Source organism: Eriocheir sinensis, chromosome 57 (assembly GCF_024679095.1).
Source record: "Eriocheir sinensis breed Jianghai 21 chromosome 57, ASM2467909v1, whole genome shotgun sequence".
NCBI lineage: Eukaryota > Metazoa > Arthropoda > Malacostraca > Decapoda > Varunidae > Eriocheir > Eriocheir sinensis.
The window spans coordinates 2,603,480-2,623,560 of record NC_066565.1 but is presented as its reverse complement, the minus strand read 5'-3'; the positions used below and the strand labels follow the sequence as shown (position 1 = coordinate 2,623,560).

Here is a 20,081-nt window from a genome sequence, read left to right as displayed (position 1 = left end):
TTCCCCTGTCTCCCTGGTGTGTGTTTCCCTCCCTCCCTGTCTTTGTTTTTCTTCCTCTGTCTCCCTGGTGTGTTTCCCTCCTCCCTGTCTTTGTTTTTTCTTCCCTGCCTCCCTGGTGTGTGTTTCCTCCCTCCCTGTCTTTGTTTTCTTCCACTGCCTCCCTGGTGTGTGTTTCCTCTCCCTCCCTGTCTTTGTTTTTTCTTCCTCTGTCTCCCTGGTGTGTGTTTCCCTCCCTGTCTTTGTTTTTTCTTCCTCTGTCTCCCTGGTGTGTGTTTCCTCTCCCTCCCTGTCTTTGTTTTTTCTTCCCCTGTCTCCCTGGTGTGTGTTTCCTCTCCCTCCCTGTCTTTGTTTTTTCTTCCCCTGCCTCCCTGGTGTGTGTTTCCCCTCCCTCCCTTCCTCCCTCACCTCCTCCTCCTCCTCCCACCAGAGCGTTGAGGCAGTGATTGCAGCGCCGAGAGGATGGGCAGCAAACACAGCTGCTGTGTGTACCCGGGAGGCCGAGGCTCCGGCCGCTCCGCCTCCAGCCAGAAGGTGAACACACACACACACACACACACACACACACACACACACACACACACACACACACATTTTATTTTATTATCAATCATATTATTTTGTTCATTTGTTTTATTCATTTCATTAAATCGTCCACCGTTTATTATTATTATTATTATTATTATTATTATTATTATTATTATTATTATTATTATTATTATTACACACATACACACACACACACACACACACACACATTTTATTTTATTATCAATCATATTATTTTGTTAATTTGTTTTATTCATTTCATTAAATTGTCCACCGTTTATTATTATTATTATTATTATTATTATTATTATTACTATTATTATTATTATTACACACACACACACACACACACACACACACACACACACACACACACACACACACACACACACACACACACACACATTTTCAGACTCTGCAGTATATTATATCATGAGTCATCCAATATTATTTTGTCCTACTATAGAATCAAGGACGTTTTCATACATTAATACACAATTTTTTATACATACACGACATCAATAATAAAAACTCAATGACAATAATAATAATGAAAATAATAATAGCAATAACTAGCAATAATGATACAAAAATACCAGTAATAATACCCCCCGTTGCACCCCCCACCTTCACCCCACACCTCATCCTAACACCATTCCGTCACCCCAGGGAGGAGGAGGGGCCGGGGTAGAGACACAGCCGGAGGACGCCTCGGAGGACCACACCTGTAACCTGCAGCACATCAGTGAAAGGGAGCCGGACGACCTGGACCAAGACCCCAGCCTGCACCCTTCCGCCGGGCCGCTCTTCCTCATCAAGTCCAAACACGTCATAGAGAGTGAGTATGAGGGAGGGGGGGAGGAGGGGAGAGATGGGATGTGTGTGTGTGTGTGTGTGTGTGTGTGTGTGTGTGTAGCATATTTTGGTATCGCTGAATTTGTCACTCTGGGGTGCGAAAGACAATTAGATGGTTTTGTACGATATCCCAACAAGCAGAAAAAAATTACTATGTTTGTTTATGAAAGGTGTTTATATTTCTGTAGCCACTCAGCATCTCACTTATCTCATGTCTTTTTTGGTAGTTGAATTTGTCACTCTAGAATATGAAAGAAAATGAGGCTGTTACGTTCGATTTCCCAACAAGTAGAAAAAAATCACTGTGTTTATGAAAGGTGATGTTATATTTCTGTAGCCACTCAGCATCTCACTTATCTCATGTCTTTTTTGGTAGTTGAATTTGTCACTCTAGAATATGAAAGAAAATGAGGCTGTTTTGCACGATTTCCCAACAAGTAGAAAAAAATTACTATGTTTGTTTATGAAAGGTGATGTTATATTTCTGTAGCCACTCAGCATCTCACTTATCTCATGTCTTTTTTGGTAGTTGAATTTGTCACTCTAGAATATGGAAGAAAATGAGGCTGTTTTGCACGATTTCCCAACAAGTAGAAAAAAATCACTATGTTTGTTTATGAAAGGTTATGTTATATTTCTCTAGCCACTCAGCATCTCACTCATGTCTTTTCACCTCCACAGACGGGCTTGTCAGAAGAAGGAGTAGAAGTCATGTGAGTATGATATGTTTTTCTTCTCTCTATGCAAAGTGAGGTTACGAGAGTGTGCCCTTAACTTTGCCGACACCTTACCTTGCCATAACTCACCATACCCTAGTTTTACATGTTTTGTTTATTTATTTATTTATTTGTTTATTTTTTGCATTGTGTTCATAAATTTTCCAATGTATTTTATTTTTTTTGCATTTTTTTTTGCATTTTTTGTGTTCATAAATTTCTCAATCATGTATTTTCTTCATTTTTCAAGTTATTTTTTTTCTCTTGCATTCATAAATTTCAATCATGTATTTTTTTTTCATTTCTCAGTTATCTTTTTTTTTTGCATTTTTTGTGTTCATAAATTTCACAATCATGTATTTTCTTCATTTCTCAAGTTATTTTTTTTTCTCTTGCATTCATAAATTTCTCAATCATGTATTTTCTTCATTTCTTGTTATTTTTTTTTCCCCTTGCATTCATAAATTTCTCAATCATGTATTTTCTTCATTTCTCAAGTTATTTTTTTTCCATTGCATTCATAAATTTCTCAATCATGTATTTTCTTCATTTCTCAAGTTATTTTTTTTCTCTTGCATTCATAAATTTCTCAATCATGTATTTTTTTTTCATTTCTGTTATCTTTTTTTTTTTTTTGCATTTTTTGTGTTCATAAATTTCACAATCATGTATTTTCTTCATTTTTCAAGTTATTTTTTTTCTCTTGCATTCATAAATTTCACAGTCATGTATTTTTTTTTCATTTCTCAGTTATCTTTTTTTTTTTTTGCATTTTTTGTGTTCATAAATTTCTCAATCATGTATTTTCTTCATTTCTCAAGTTATTATTTTTTTCTCGCATTCGTAAATTTCACAATCGTATTTTTTTCATTTTTCAGCTATCTTTTTTTTCTTGCGTTCACAAATTTCCCAATAATCTAATTTTTTCTCGTTCTTTGGCACATTCCCAGTCATCTATATTTCCTTGTTTTCCATCAGTTTCCCAATCATCTATTCTTTTTCTTGTTTTACTTAAGTTTCCCCAACCGTGTATTTTTTTTTCTTATTTTGTGTTTAGTCCATATCTTTTTATTTTATTTTAGTTTTGCTTAAATTTCCTGATCTCATTTTCTTCTTCCTTTTTCATGAGTTTCCCCTTCATACAGTTTTCTCTTGTTTTCTTTTATTTTCCGATCATCTCTTTTCGTCTCATTTTGTGCAAGTTTCCGTCATCATTCTCTCTTTGTTTATTTATCAGTCACATTTTTTTTTCTTATTTAGTTTTGCTTAAATTTCCTGATCACGTTTTCTTCTTCCCTTTTCATAAGTTTCCCCTTCATACAGTTTTCTCTTGTTTTCTTTTATTTCCGATCATCTCTTTTTTTTTTTTCGCCTCATTTTCTCCACATATCCGTCATCTTTCTCTCTTCATTTATTTATCAGTCACATTTATTTTTTCTTATTTAGCGTACTTCCTTGCCCCCCCCCCCGTAAACTCCGATCCGATCATCTCTTTTCGTCTCCTTTTGTGCAAGTTTCCGTCATCATTCTCTCTTTGTTTATTTTCCAGTCACATTTATTTTTCTTATTTAGCGTACTTCCTTGGACCCCCCCCCCCCTCCCCCTCGTAAACTCCGATCCGATCATCTCTTTTCGTCTCCTTTTTTGCAAGTTTCCGTCATCATTCTCTCTCTGTTTATTTACCAGTCACGTTTATTTCTCTTATTTAGCGTACTTCCTTGATTCCCCTGTAAACTCCCCATTCACTGCGCCTCTCTCCGCACCCCATAGCTGGATGACGGCCGCACCCTCAAGAAGTCCTCGTCCTGCTCCACCATCTACCTGGACGACTCGACGGTCTCGCAGCCGAACCTCAAGAACACCATCAAGTGCGTCGCCCTGGCCATCTACTACCACATACGGAACCGCACCGACAACCGGCTCCTCGACATCTTCGACGAGAAGCTACACCCACTCACGGTGAGGCCTCGGGGGTGTGGGGGGGTGTGGGGGGGGCTGTTTGTGCATGTATATGTGTGTGTGTGTGTGGTATTTCTTTTCCATAATTTTTTTTTTCCATCCCACTGCTACCCCCTCCCAACCCCATACCCCATACTTACACCCCTCGCCGTCCTCGCCCCCACAGAAGGAAGCCGTGCCGATGGACTATGATCGTCACAACCCTGAGCACCGGCACATCTATAAGTTCGTGCGCACGCTGTTCAACGCGGCGCAGCTCACGGCAGAGTGCGCCATCATCACCCTTGTCTACCTGGAGAGGTGAGATGTGCGTGCGTGTGTGTGTGTGTGTGTGTGTTGGGTAGCTAGGATAGAATGGAAAATGTAGGGTAAATGTGATATGGTAGGTAGGTGGGTAGGAAGGAAGGAAGGTATGGGGAAAGGAAAGAAAGAAAAGGGAAATTAGAAAAGAAAGGAAGAGGAGGGAGGAAGGAAGTGTGTGTGTGTGTGTGTGTGTGTGTGTGTGAGATGGGTAGCTAGGGTAGATTGGAAAATGTAGATGGGTAGGAAGGAAAGAAGGAAGGAAGGTAAGGGAAAAGGGAAATTAGAAAAGAAAGGAAGAGAAGGGAGGGAGGAAGTGTGTGTGTGTGTGTGTGTGTGTGTGTGTGTTGGGTAGCTAGGGTAGATTGGAAAATGTAGATGGGTTGGAAGGAAAGGGAAAAGGAAAGGAAGAAAAGGGAAATTAGAAAAGAAAGGAAGAGAAGGGGGGAAGGAAGTGTGTGTGTGTGTGTGTGTGTGTGTGTGTGTGTGTGTGTGTCGATATTTTCATTCAACTCTTTACACATATTTTTTTTAACTAAGTACTATTGGTAAGGGACTATATTATCTTTACATACAAACACATTAAACACATTCTATTAATTACTAGTACGTTATATTGGGATTATATTGGCCTGTGATTATGTTAGTGGGTGTGGTATTTTGATAAGTATTGCTGTATTAATGTTGAGAGACCATTTTGTGCTTATATTTATGGTTGTATTGTGGGTATGTATTTTTGGAGGGGTCAAGAAATGTCTATATATATCTGCCAAGCTACTTTCATTTCTGTCTATCTATCTATATCTTCCTTCTTTCCTTCCTTCCTTCCTTCCTTGCATTCATCCTTTCTTCCTTCCCTTCCTACCTATCTGTTTTTGCTCCTTCCTTCCTTCCTTCCTTCCTTCCTTGCATTCATCCTTTCTTCCTTCCCTTCCTACCTATCTGTTTTTGCTCCTTCCTTCCTTCCTTCCTTCCTTCCTTCCTTCCTTGCATTCATCCTTTCTTCCTTCCCTTCCTACCTATCTGTTTTTGCTCCTTCCTTCCTTCCTTCCTTCCTTCCTTGCATTCATCCTTTCTTCCCTCCCTACCTATCTGTTTTTGCTCCTTCCTTCCTTCCTTCCTTCCTTCCTTCCTTCCTTCCTCTCTCTATCCATCCTTCCTTCCTTCCCTACCTTTTCATTTCCATTCCTAAACACATAACTCCCACATTTTTATCTACCAACTCACACACACACACACACACACACACACTCACACACCCTGCCATCCCCCGCCCCTAACCCCAAACCACTCACTCCCCACTAGGCTGTTGACGTACGCAGACATCGACATGACGCCCGGGACCTGGAAGCGCATCGTTCTTGGCGCGATCATCCTGGCCAGCAAGGTGTGGGATGACCAGGCGGTGTGGAATGTTGATTACTGCCAGATCCTTAAAGACACCTCCGTCGATGACATGTGAGTCTGGGGGGAAGGGAGGGAGGTAGGGGGGTATCAGAAGCGTGTGTAAGTGTGTTTGTAAGTGTGTGTGTGTGTGGGGGGGGTGTAAGTGAGTTTCTGGATGGGTGTAAGTGTGTGTAAGTGTGTTTGTAAGTGTGTGTGTATGTGGGGGGGGGTGTAAGTGTGTTTAATTGTGTGTGTGTGTGGGGGGGGGTGTAAGTGGGTTTCTGTATGGGTGTAAGTGTGTGTGTGTGTGTGTGTGTGTGTGTGTGGGGGGGTGTAAGTGAGTTTCTGGATGGGTGTAAGTGTGTGTGTGTGTGTGTGTGTGTGTGTGTGTGGGGGGGGTGTAAGTGAGTTTCTGGATGGGTGTAAGTGTGTGTATGTGTGTGTGTAAGTGTGTGTGTGTGGGGGGTGTAAGTGAGTTTCTGGATTGGTGTAAGTGTGTTTGTGTGTGTGTGTGTGGGGGGGGGTGTAAGTGAGTTTCTGGATGGGTGTAAGTGTGTTTGTAATTGTGTGTGTGTGTGTGTGGGGGGGGGTGTAAGTGAGTTTATGTATGGGTGTAATTTTGTTTTTAATTGTGTTTGTGTGTGGGGGGTTGTAAGTGAGTTTCTGGATGGGTGTAAGTGTGTTTGTAAGTGTGTGTGTGTGGGGGGGGGTGTAAGTGAGTTTCTGGATGGGTGTAAGTGTGTTTGTAAGTGTGTGTGTGTGGGGGGGGTGTAAGTGGGTTTCTGGATGGGTGTAAGTGTGTTTGTAAGTGTGTGTGTGTGGGGGGGGTGTAAGTGGGTTTCTGGATGGGTGTAAGTGTGTTTGTAAGTGTGTGTGTGTGTGGGGGGGGGTGTAAGTGGTTTTCTGGATGGGTGTAAGTGGATGTAAGTGTGTGTGGGGGGGGGAGTGTAAGTGGGTTTCTGGATGGGTGTAAGTGTGTGTAAGTGTGTGTGTGTTTAGGTGTTCATTTTTATATCAGTCAATAGTTTCCTCAGTCCAAGTCTTTCATTTTCGTATTTTTTCCATTTTCCTCCCTCTTTCTTTTGGTAATCCTTTTATCTTGTATTCATGGGTGTTGCTCTGGTCATGGGGGCTGGCAGTGTGTGGAGGAAGTCACTGATTTTAGTCTGCCTCATGGGGAATGGGGATCAATGCGTGTGTGTGTGTGTGTGTGTGTGTGTGGTGCGGTGTGTGAGTGAGCCGCTGTGTGCCGCAGGAATGAGCTGGAGCGTCAGTACCTGGTGATGATCCAGTTCAACATCAACGTGCCGTCGTCGGTGTATGCCAAGTACTACTTCAGCCTGCGCACGCTGGCCGAGGCCAACGACCTCACCTTCCCCGCGGAGACGCTGAGCAAGGAGCGCGCCCAGAAGCTGGAGGCCATGTCCCGCCAGTATGAGGACAAGTACACCGCCCAGCTGGGCCGCAACGGCCACAAGAAGTGGAGCAGCCTGGACAACATCCACGCCGCCTCGCGCCGCTCCGTGGCCATCCTCTCGTGATGGCCGCCGAGCCGGGTGCCGGGCGGGCCGTGGCGGTGGTGGTGCCGGTGCCAAAAGACTGCCTGCGCTGAGTGCCAGAGACAGCGCTTACCTCAGATGCCCGCCAGGGCAGTGCCGCGCCGGGGCCGGGCAGGGAACACTCGTGTGGCCAGTGATGTGCCGCCGCCGGCCTGGCCCGGGGCCAGCCGGCGGCCAGGATGCTAAAGGCCCGGTGTCCCAGGACTTGTTTTTATACTTATTAAATATGTGCGTGTGGACAAGACATGAGTGTGTGGTGGACGGCGGCCGCCAGGAAACAGTGCTGTGATGGCCGCCGCCGCCGCCGCTGCGGCCCAGTGTTGTGGGCCAAGCGGCCAGTCAGTGGTCCTGCCCCCACCCCTCCCAGCGATGGCGGTGGTGGTGACACACACACACACACACACACACACACACACACACACACACACACACACACACACACACACACACACACACTCCCTGGCCACCACCAATCCACACATCATTATAGGGAGGCAGGGGGTGGGGGGGGGCAGCCTGGCCACACCCTACACACCCTTCCCTTGGCCATGCCCTCGGCCACCCCGGCCAACACACAGAACTGGCCAACGTGTGTGTGTGTGTGTGTCTGTGTGAGAGTGTAGCCAAATTTTGATTCCATGAAGATTTGGAGGAGAGAAAGGTGTGTCTGCTACCCTCCCCCCCTCCCCCTCCCCTAGGTGGGGCCGCCTCACACATTAGCAATAACAGTGGTGACGTGGAGCAAGACACAACCACCACCACCACCACCACCACCATCACCCTCACCTCCATCCACCACCACCACAATTTTTTTTACTAGGTTCCACATGTATGGCAGACCTAACACACACACACACACACACACACACACACACACACACACGCGGGAGGTAATGGACAATGCTCTGGCTCATTCCCCCATCCTCCTCTCCTTCGGTCTAGTTCATTAAGTAATCTCAGTATATATCACCCTTACATGCGCTCCCATGCACTTACGAGAACGTTTACAAGTGCCGTTCCGTGCTGTTTCGTATATGACTCGGTGCGTTTCGTATGTGACTTTCGTATATGACTTTTTGTATATGACTTTCGTATATGACTTTCGTATATGATTTTTCGTATATGATTTTTCGTATATGATTTTTCGTATATGATTTTTCGTATATGATTTTTCGTATATGATTTTTCGTATATGATTTTTCGTATATGACTTTTCGTATATGACTTTTCGTATATGACTTTTCGTATATGATTTTTCGTATATGATTTTTCGTATATGACTTTTCGTATATGACTTTTCGTATATGACTTTTCGTATATGATTTTTCGTATATGATTTTTCGTATATGACATTTCGTATATGATTTTTCGTATATGACTTTTCGTATATGACTTTTCGTATATGATTTTTCGTATATGACTTTTCGTATATGATTTTTCGTATATGATTTTTCGTATATGACTTTTCGTATATGATTTTTCGTATATGATTTTTCGTATATGACTTTTCGTATATGACTTTTCGTATATGATTTTTCGTATATGATTTTTCGTATATGATTTTTCGTATATGATTTTTCGTATATGACTTTTCGTATATGACTTTTCGTATATGACTTTTCGTATATGATTTTTCGTATATGACTTTTCGTATATGATTTTTCGTATATGATTTTTCGTATATGACTTTTCGTATATGACTTTTCGTATATGATTTTTCGTAAATGATTTTTCGTATATGACTTTTCGTATATGACTTTTCGTATATGATTTTTCGTATATGACATTTCGTATATGATTTTATGACTTTTCGTATATGACTTTTCGTATATGATTTTTCGTATATGACTTTTCGTATATGATTTTTCGTACATGACTTTTCGTATATGATTTTTCGTATATGATTTTTCGTATATGATTTTTCGTATATGACTTTTCGTATATGATTTTTCGTATATGATTTTTCGTATATGATTTTCGTCTATGATTTTTCGTATATGATTTTTCGTATATGATTTTTCGTATATGACTTTTCGTATATGACGTTTCGTATATGATTTTTCGTATATGATTTTTCGTATATGATTTTTCGTATATGATTTTTCGTATATGATTTTTCGTATATGACTTTTCGTATATGACTTTTCGTATATGATTTTTCGTATATGATTTTTTGTATATGATTTTTCGTATATGACTTTTCGTATATGACTTTTGTATATGACTTTTGTATATGACTTTCGTATATGACTTTCGTATATGACTTCCTGTTTCGTATATGGCTTGGTGTGTTACGAGGCGAGACCGAGGGTGACGTCAGGCATTTCGAACCTTCGTGTGACCCCAAGCTAAGAACCGAGGACTAACGAACGACTCTTTCCTCTTCGTAATGAACTAACATCATCGAAACCACATATTACGTAAGCAAGGTCAAAGTTCGTCTTGTCCTAACATCATCAAAACCACATTTTACATAAGCAAGGTCAGTTCATCTTGTCCTAACATTGATGAAACCACATTTTACGTAAGCAAGGTTAATTCTTGCCCTAACATCTCCGAAACCACATATTACGTAAGCAAGGCTGGTTAACATCACTGAAACCACATATTACGTAAGCAAGGCTGGTTAACATCACTGAAACCACATATTACGTAAGCAAGGCTGGTTAACATCACTGAAACCACATATTACGTAAGCAAGGCTGGTTAACATCACTGAAACCACATATTACGTAAGCAAGGCTGGTTAACATCACTGAAACCACATATTACGTAAGCAAGGCTGGTTAACATCACTGAAACCACATATTACGTGAAGGCTGGTTAACATCACTGAAACCACATATTACGTAAGCAAGGCTGGTTAACATCACTGAAACCACATATTACGTAAGCAAGGCTGGTTAACATCACTGAAACCACATATTACGTAAGCAAGGCTGGTTAACATCACTGAAACCACATATTACGTAAGCAAGGCTGGTTAACATCACTGAAACCACATATTACGTAAGCAAGGCTGGTTAACATCACTGAAACCACATTTTACATAAGCAAGGTCAGTTTGTCTTGTCCTAACATCACTGAAACCACATTTTACATAAGCAAGGTCAGTTTGTCTTGTCCTAACATCTTCAAAACCACATTTTACATAAGCAAGGTCAGTTTGTCTTGTCCTAACATCACTGAAACCACATATTACGTAAGCAAGGTCAGAGTTTGTTTTGTCCTAACATCTTCAAAACCACATTTTACGTAAGCAAGGTCAGAGTTCGTTTTGTCGTAACATCGTCAAAACCACATTTTACATAAGCAAGGTCAGTTTGTCTTGTCCTAACATCGCCGAAACCACATTTTAGGTAAGCAAGGTCAGAGTTCGTTTTGTCCTAACATCGTCAAAACCACATTTTACGTAAGCAAGGTCGGTTTGTCTTTCTTGCCGTTACGCTCGTAGACACAAAGACGCATCAGACGTGACCTTCGATCGCGTCTCGTAACCACCACCACCATTTTTTTTTCCCCGTCACGCAGCGTCCGTGCGAGGGTCATATTTAGCGGCGGTCGTGTTTTAAGCATCGCCGACGCTTTGTTCGTTGTGTTGCCTCTTGTGTTGCTGTGTGTTCTGCTTGCAAGGCTTGTTACGCTGCCTGGACTTAATTGTGTGAGTGAGTGAGTGAGTGAGTGAGTGAGTGAGTGAGTGAGCGAGTCGATGTGATGGCAACCCGGGATTAGAGAGAAAGAGAGAGAACGAGATAGATGGAGCGTGTGTGTGTGTGTGTGTGTGTGTGTGTGTGTGTAAGTGGTTTAGGCAAAGTTTAATAATAGCTTGTGTTTCATCCAGTTTGTCTTGAGGTGAAAAGATATCTGGGTCAAGGAAGGTCATAGGTCATAGATGGAGCGTGTGTGTGCGAGTGGTTTAGGCAAAGTTTGATAGCTTGTGTTTCATCCAGTTTGTCTTGAGGTGAAAAGATATCTGGGTCAAGGAAGGTCATAGGTCATAGATGGAGCGTGTGTGTGTGTGTGTGTGTGTGTCGAGAGCCTGCTTGCCGCACATACTTGTTTTGCCGTTCGATTTGCCATTTTTTTCGTTTATGACCAGTTGTATATTTTCCACGTTTTTCTGGTTTTGTTTTGTATACAACTTGCCTTTTTTTGGTGTGTGTGTGTGTGTGTGTGTGTGTGTGTGTGTGTGTGTGTGTGTGTGTGTGATCCGTCTTCCCATTTCCCCCGTTCCGTTCTTCATCACTCAAATTTCAGTGTGTTTTGAGTTTTCCACCTGACATCTGCTTTGCCTTGCTTTTTTTTCATTTTTCCACCCTTCTAGTTTCCATTCCTCATCTCCTATTCAACGGAAAGTGGAGGTGGACTGGCCGCTGTTATGCCCACCTTCCACCTTCCACCGTTCGTCCTCTTCTTCTGACCTGTAGTGCGTTTGATAATATGTTCAACTTCTCTCGTATTCCGCCTGTATTTCTATCTTCACTCCTCCCACCCTCAATTTTTCCCTCCGTCTCGATCCGTGTTGTTCCGTGGATTAATGACATTCCATCCTGGAGGCGTCGGTGTGTCCAGCGGCGTGTAGTGACTTGTAGACATGCCGAACACTCTCAATATTAAGTAACTCTCTCCTCCATCCAGCTTGTACGTGGAACTCTCTTGATGATGTCCTGTTTTCTCTGTTTCTTGAGGTATGGTGATTCTTCAGTGGTCTGTTTCTCTTAGTCTGGGTCTGGGCAAGGGCTAGCTAGGGTCTCAATTACACTCATTTTTAAGGGTCATCATTTGTTAACTTTCTTTGCGATGTTCTGTTTTGTCTGTTTCTTGGGTGACGGTAATTCTTCAGTGGTCTGTTTCTCTTAGTCTGGGTCTGGGGAAGGCTAGCTGGGGTCTCAATTACACTCATTTTTAAGGGTCATCATTTGTTAACTTTCTTTGCGATGTTCTGTTTTGTCTGTTTCTTGGGTTATGGTGATTCTTCAGTGGTCTGTTTCTCTTAGTCTGGGTCTGGGCAAGGGTTAGCTGGGGTCTCGATTTCACTCATTTTTAAGGGTCATCATTTGTTAACTTTCTTTGCGATGTTCTGTTTTGTCTGTTTCTTGGGTGACGGTAATTCTTCAGTGGTCTGTTTCTCTTAGTCTGGGTCTGGGCAAGGCTAGCTAGGGTCTCAATTACACTCATTTTTAAGGGTCATCATTTCTTAACTTTCTTTGCGATGTCCTGTAACTCTCTGCAAAGTCCTGTTTCTTGGGTTATGGTAATTCTTCGGTGGCCTGTCTCTCTCGGTCTGGGTCTGGGCGAGGGTTAGCTGGTGCCCTATTCACTCATTTTTAAGGGTCATAAATTCTTAACTAGGTACATAAATGGCATTAGATTTCCTCCTTTTTCTGTGTGTGTGTGTGTGTGTGTGAGTTGTTTCTGTTATGAATTTTTCTGGTGTGCGTTAAATTTTCAGGCACTTATTTTATCCTGTCTCATGTGTACGTATGTTATAATCACACACACACACACACACACACACATATCTAGTTTCCCAGTTTCCCCAAAAGAAGAATTATCGCCCACTTTCCAATCTTCAGTTTTCCCCGACTGACATGTCACTGAAATGTATCGTTGGGGGGCCGGGTCTGCATTTCCTTATTATTATTATCCTCGGAGACGGAACAGGTAGAGAGGGCGGACACAGGCAGGGCTAATGTGTCACTGTGGGATGTATCGCTGGGTCTGGGATTCATACTTTGGGGGTTATGTGTCACTGGAATGTGTTTGGGATTGGTCGAGATGATTACATGTCTTAGTCTGGTACTCTCAAGCTCTTCCGACTCCCTCATCCACTATTTCAAAGGCCCACAAAGGAAGGAGTCGGGTTCTAATGAGTGTTCTTTTAGGTTCACGGTACAGAGGAAGGCTCAGACTACCACCAGGGTCATAAAAGTACCCCTGGAAATGCCCTAAACTCCCACGAAAGACTAGTAAATTACGTGTTCCTGGGCGCAGAAATGTTTAAAAATATGGCCTTATGTGTCACTGGAATGTGTTTGGGTTTGGTCGAGATGTTTGCATGTCTAACTCTGGTATTCTCAAGCGCTTCTGCCTCCCTCGTCAACTATTTCAAAAGCCCACAAAGGAAGGAGTCAGGTTGTAATGAGTGTTTCTATAGGCTCATGGTACAGAGGAAGGGTCAGACTACCACCAGGGTCATAAAACTGTTTCTGAAAATGCCCACAACTCCCACGAAAGCCTTGTCAAATGTGTGTTTCTTAGGTTCATGGTACAGCAGAAGGGTCAAACTACCCCTGGAAATGCCCACAACTCCTCTGAAAGCCTTGTCAAATGTGTGTTTCTTAGGTTCATGATACAGAAGGGTCAGACTATCACCAGAATCATAAAACTACCCCTGGAAATGCCCACAACTCATACGAAAGCCTTGTCAAATGTGTGTTTCTTAGGTTCATGGTTCAGAAGAAGGGTCAGACTACCACCAGGGTCATAAAACTACCCATGGAAATCCCCACAGCTCCTATGAAAGCCTTGTCAGATATGTGTATCTTAGGTTCATGGTTCAGAAGGAGGGTCACACTACCACCAGGGTCATAAAACTACCCCTGGAAATGCCCACAGCTCCCACGAAAGCCTGGTCAAATATGTGCTTGGGTCATTAACCATTTCGACACCTAAGCTCACATATAACAAGGCTTTCATAGGAGTTCCGGGCATTCCCAGGGGTAGCTTAATGACCCTGGTGGTAGTTCGACCCTTCCTCTGTACCACGAACCTAAAAAGCGACTCATTCTAACCCAACTGATCTCCTTTTTTGGACTTTGAAAATACTTGACGAGGCGCGGTTGCATCTGAGAATCACCCAAGTAAGCGGCCCTTAATCTGGTATGGGTAGTGTTACTGGTGGTCATCGGAGAGAATCACTTAAATTACGCGAGTTAGTGGTGCCGAGGGAGTTTTTCTGGATTGGTTTGTGTTACGGCTGTGTTACTTGGGCGAGCGGACTGTGATTGAGCTATGGGGCGTGAGGGATAACACACACACACACTCACACACACACACACATACACACACTCTCATATCTTCCTTGTGGTAAAGTGAATGGATGGAAATGCAAGGAAGGGATGAGAGAGTTGATTAGATAGAGGAGGAGGAGGAGGAGGAGGAAGGGAAGAAAAGGAGGGGATAGAGAAGAAGAAGAAGGACGGAAGGAAGAGAGGAAATAAAGATGGGAAATTAGGAAGAGAGGAAAGAAGAGAAGGAAGGAAGGAGGAGGAAGAGAAGAAGAGGAAAGAAGAGGAAGAGAAATGGTAGAGAGGAGAGAAAGAAGAGAAGGAGGAGGGAGAAAGAGGAATTATAGAAGAGAGGAAGTAGAAAAAGGAGGAGGAGGAGGAGGAGGAAGAGAGGAAAGAGGAGGAATTACAGAAGACAGGATGTAGAAAAAGGAAGAGGAGGAGGAGAAGGGGAAGAAGAGGAAGAAGAAGAAGAGGAGGAGGAGGAGGAAATGGGAGAGAGAAATTATAGAAAACAGGAAGTAGAAAAAGGAAGAGGAGGAGGAGAAGGGAAAGAAGAGGAAGAAGAGGAGGAGGAGGAGGAGGAAATGGGAGAGAGAAATTATAGAAAACAGGAAGTAGAAAAAGGAAGATGAGGAGGAGAAGGGGAAGAAGAGGAAGAAGAAGAGGAGGAGGAGGAGGAGGAAGAAGTTAAGTGAAATCCCCAAATAAGGTATTGGAACCCATATAACATTTTGATCCGAACCTCTTCTTGGACGACCTTAGTGATGATAGAGGTGATGGTGATGGTGGTGATGGTGGTAGTGGTGTGTACAGTTGGGCGCGCACACACACGTACACACACACACACACACGGTCTCATCTTGTATATAGCACACACACACACACACACACATCACCTTTGTACAAAAAAAAAAGAAGAAAAAGAATTACATGTAGGAAAGTGCTTTGTTATATAATCACACACACACACACACACATGTACACACAATCTCTCACACACACACATACGTACACAGTCTCTATCTCTCTCTCTCTCACACACACACACACACACACTCACTCATTCATCTCCCTTGACATCTTAAAGCGATTTCGTATAAGTAACTCTCAGTATTTCCCTTCCGAGTGGTTTTCCGAGTCATCAGCGCTGCGACATGGCTGACTTAGACATTCTCAAACGTACCATTCTCCCATTACGCCTTAGTTTCCGAGGCCACAGGAAAGATTAACCGGGCTTTCGTTGGTGGTTTTTCCGTTTGTGGTGCGGAAATCTCGTAAAAACAACCACCAGTGTCACGAAACAGCCCATGAAAATCCCCTGCAACTTACACAAGAAGGGAATTTAATACGTAGGTGGATTGAGTTGGCGATATGTTTAAGAATACGGACTTTCGTGTTGGAGGGTCTTACGTAGAGTGTTGCGTCGTGTCGGGAACTTAAAGGGGGGGGTTGGGCGTAGCGTTGACTCGTAACACCCACGGCAGAATTTACGATAGGTGTTGCATCGGAAACTTTCACGTTGAGGTTAATTAAAATCGTAAAACCGTTTGCCCGAGCGTGACGAGATGGTGATTGTGTGAGAAATGAAGGAGCCCTGAGGAAGATTGTGAAGGGTAGCGATTGTGTTCCGACAGCGAAGATTGTATAGGAATGAATATGATTGTGAATAGCTGTGAATGTGTCATGTGTGTTAAGGAATGTGATTGTGTGAAATGTATGAGCTGGGAGTGAGATTGTGTTGTGATTGTGTTGATTGTGAAGGAATGGTGAGTATGATTGTGAAAATGTGTGAGATGTTGATTGTGAGAGATGGAGTTTTTTAGTAAGATTGTGAATTGTTGTGATTGTGTTGTGTGGTGAGATTGTATTGTGTAGAAATGGTGAATATGATTGTGGAAAGCAGTGAATATATTAAGTATGAGAAGATGGTGATTGTGAGAGAGATAGAGTTTTTAGTAAGATTGTGAACTGTAGTGATTGTGTTAAGTGTGGTGAGATTGTGTTGATTGTGTAGAAATGGTGAATATGATTGTGGAAAGCAGTGAATATGTTAAGTATGAGATGGTGATTGTGTGAGAGATATAGGAGTTCTGAGTAAGATTGTGAACTGTAGTGATTGTGTCGTGTGGTGAGATTGTGTTGATTGTGTAGAAATGATGAATATGATTGTGAAAAGCAGTGAATATATTAAGTATGAGAAGATGGTGATTGTGTGAGAGATATAGAGTTTCTGAGTAAGATTGTAGAGGTTAGTGATTGTGTTAAGTGTAGTAGGATTGTGGAGATTGTGTAAGCAATTTAGGAATGGTGAATCCAATTGTGAATTCCTGTAGGTGAGATTGTGTTGATTGTGTAAGAGGTATAGGAGCTCTGGGCAAGATTGTGTACGGTGATTGTGTTCAGTGTTGGAAGATTGTGTAAGAGCTGTAGAATGGTGAAGATGATTGTGAACTCCTGTAGATATGTGGTTTGATAAGATTGTAATGATTGTAGGAACTCTGAGCAAGATTGTGGAGTGATTGTCGATTGTGCAGTGTGACCAGACAGGATGATTAGTAGACTCAAACTTAGTGGGTGTGATTGTAGAGAAAAAAAGAGTGATTGTATGGATTTTTAGTGATTGTAGGAGATCTGAGCAAGATTGTGAAGTGATTGTCGATTGTGCAGTGTGACCAGACAGGATGATTAGGAGACTCAAACTTAGTGGGTGTGATTGTAGAGAAAAAAAGAGTGATTGTATGCATTTTTGGTGATTGTAGGAGATCTGAGCAAGATTGTGAAGTGATTGTTGATTGTGCAGTGTGACCAGACAGGGTGATAAGGAAATGCAAACTAATGTGGGTGTGATTGTAGAGAAAAAAAGTGATTGTATGGATTTTTGGTGATTGTAGGAGATCTGAGCAAGATTGTGAAGTGATTGTTGATTGTTATGACCAGACAGGGTGATAAGGAAATGCAAACTAATGTGGGTGTGATTGTAGAGAAAAAGTGATTGTATGCATTTTTGGTGATTGTAGGAGATCTGAGCAAGATTGTGAAGTGATTGTTGATTGTGCAGTGTGACCAGACAGGATGATTAGTAGACTCAAACTTAGTGGGTGTGATTGTAGAGAAAAAAAGTGATTGTATGGATTTTTGGTGATTGTAGGAGATCTGAGCAAGATTGTGAAGTGATTGTCGATTGTGCAGTGTGACCAGACAGGATGATTAGTAGACTCAAACTTAGTGGGTGTGATTGTAGAGAAAAAGAGTGATTGTATGCATTTTTGGTGATTGTAGGAGATCTGAGCAAGATTGTGAAGTGATTGTTGATTGTTATGACCAGACAGGGTGATAAGGAAATGCAAACTAATGTGGGTGTGATTGTAGAGAAAAAAGTGATTGTATGGATTTTTGGTGATTGTAGGAGATCTGAGCAAGATTGTGAAGTGATTGTTGATTGTTATGACCAGATAGGGTGATAAGGAAATGCAAACTAATGTGGGTGTGATTGTAGAGAAAAAGAGTGATTGTATGCATATTTGGTGATTGTCGCAAGGAAAGAACCCCCAAGCCAGTGGACGATTGTTTGAGGTACAGCCGCGATTATAAGGCCCACGAAGGCTGTACAATCATCTCGGTACCGACATCTATAACAATCACAGTGGGGTTTCTTTACGTAATATATTTTCTGCCCTTGATCTGCCTCGCCGTCAATAAAAAGTGCAATCGGAAAAGTTGAAGCGATTGTTAAGTGTAGCAAGATGGTGACGTTTGTATCGGAACAGTGACTATGATTGTGACAAGCGGTGGATAATCTATCATCTTGGCTAGGTTACGACACACCACAGTCGCTGAAACGAAGGGAAAGCACACACACACACACACACACAGTTTCCCTCCGTCAAACACAACCCAGTTCAGCCGCAGGGAAGGAAGCAAGGAAGGCCAGGCAGCTGTTCTCGTTCCAACCCGTGATCCCGTGTTAAAACAGTGTATAAGATCTCATGCATTAGTGGGACCAAGAACTTACGGTTGGGTCCCATGGCACACACACGCCTGGAGAGAGTCGGGTGTCGGGTGTGTGTGTGTGGAAGATGAAAGTGCGTTCGGCGTGGTCAGGCGTTTCTAGGGGTGTGGAAATGTTATATAATACTTGCCATATATATATACAGGTTACCTTTTCATTATATTATAGTTAGTTTATCATTATATCTTTCCCTTCTCGTCCATTCCCCCCTCCACACCACTAAAGACTAGGCTGTTATTTCCCTATTCCCCTCCCCTCCCCTTGTTTCCTGAGGCAGTAAGGTCCGGTAATTGTTATAACATATCTTCCTCCTTTTTCTAAGATGAACTAAATGTACTATGCTTTTTAACATGTAATATTGGACAGTAATTCCCCCATAACCTCCCCTATAATTCCTTCCCCCTCCTGTCTCTCTCCGGCATATGACCACAGATGTTGCGCCGACTAAACGAAACTTTCCAACTTTTCCCCCGTAACCTGCTAGTCAATGCCCAATTTTTATCCGGAAATTGTATGTTTATCGAGGTGGCCAAATGACTATTAAAGCTTACTTAACATGAGGCTTTTCTTTCAGCCAAGCGCAGGGCGGACGGCTCTTTGCGTTGTTATGTAATAGCTCAGCGTTGGGGTGGAGGTCAGGCTTGCCGGTAACTCTTTTGTACGGGGACATTTGAAGAATAAAGGAAAAAAGTGCCTTGCCATAACTTTTTTTCAATCTTGAGCTTCATGATTGACGGTGTGCAATTTTTTTTTAGATAGAATGATATTTTTTTTCTGGTCTCCCGAGGTTCACGATTTGTTGACTGACAGTATGGAATTTTTTCACTTGTTTTCAATCTCCAGCTTCATGATTGACAAGGTACGCAATTTATTTTATAGTGACAATAGTTTTTTTTTTTCAGTCTCCCAAGGTTCATGATTTACGGACTGACGATATGCAACTTTTTCACTGTTTTTTCTATGTATAATGTCAATACTCTTTTTTTTTTCAGTCTCCAAGGTTCATGATTTTCTGACTGACGATATGCAACTTTTTCACTGTTTTTTCTTCGTATAATGTCAATACTCTTATTTTTCAGTCTCCAAGGTTCATGATTAACTGACTGACGATATGCAACTTTTTCACTGTTTTTTCTATGTATAATGTCAATACTCTTTTATTTTTCAGTCTCCAAGGTTCATGATTTACTGACGATATAGTTTTCTTATGGTCTTTGTTTTTTCAATATCATGATTCATTGACTTTCTTCTCAGTTTCAAGATTTGGTGTGTGTCTGACTTGCTTAATTTTCTCTTTTGGTACTAATTTTCCACTCAATCTCAGTGTTCATTGTCTTCAATCAAGGTTCATGGTTCATTTCCTGACCTATTATGACATTTTTTCAGTCTCCAAGTTCTTACAGGGCAGAATAAATATATAGTTTATGAAAAAAGTAAGTGAGTCAAGGAGTGGTAGGAGCAAGCAGTGAAGAGGTAAGAGTCTCAGGAACATTCGACTGCTAAGGCTTGGCGCTCATCTCCGTTCCATCGGCCCTTGAGTGGGGACTTCGTGGTGCAGTGGTTAGCACACTCGGGTTCAATGCCCAGGCGGAGTTGAAATACTTGGGTGTCTTTTCCAATACCCTACACCCCTGTCCACCCAACAGTGAATGGGTACCAGGTATTAATCGGGGGTTGTGTCCCTTCCCCTTCTGTCTCTCTCCGGCATATGACCACAGCTGTTGTGCCGACTAAACGA

At 42.3% G+C, this 20,081-nt stretch overlaps 1 protein-coding gene and 1 long non-coding RNA gene across 51 annotated transcripts; both read left to right on the top strand.

The window, feature by feature from the left end:
- The first annotated feature begins 373 nt into the window (after positions 1–373).
- On the top strand, positions 374–8,391 carry LOC126984567 (cyclin-Y-like). Its single transcript, XM_050838286.1, has 7 exons — positions 374–531; positions 1,216–1,384; positions 2,083–2,114; positions 3,888–4,076; positions 4,243–4,376; positions 5,682–5,834; positions 7,018–8,391. Exons 1-7 carry the CDS (start codon positions 460–462, stop codon positions 7,301–7,303), a joined length of 1,035 nt encoding a protein of 344 aa, XP_050694243.1. The 5' UTR covers positions 374–459; the 3' UTR covers positions 7,304–8,391.
- Positions 8,392–9,485: 1,094 nt separating this feature from the next.
- Positions 9,486–19,037, top strand: LOC126984562 (uncharacterized). 50 transcript variants are annotated; one of them, XR_007737041.1, is made up of 7 exons: positions 9,490–9,803; positions 10,380–10,430; positions 10,482–10,532; positions 10,690–13,767; positions 13,872–16,122; positions 16,257–17,711; positions 17,839–19,037. It is a non-coding gene; the product is annotated as an uncharacterized LOC126984562 (long non-coding RNA). The 50 variants fall into 50 exon arrangements; XR_007737043.1 differs by having other exon boundaries at positions 10,639–13,767; XR_007737049.1 differs by having other exon boundaries at positions 9,490–9,854.
- Positions 19,038–20,081: the final 1,044 nt, after the last annotated feature.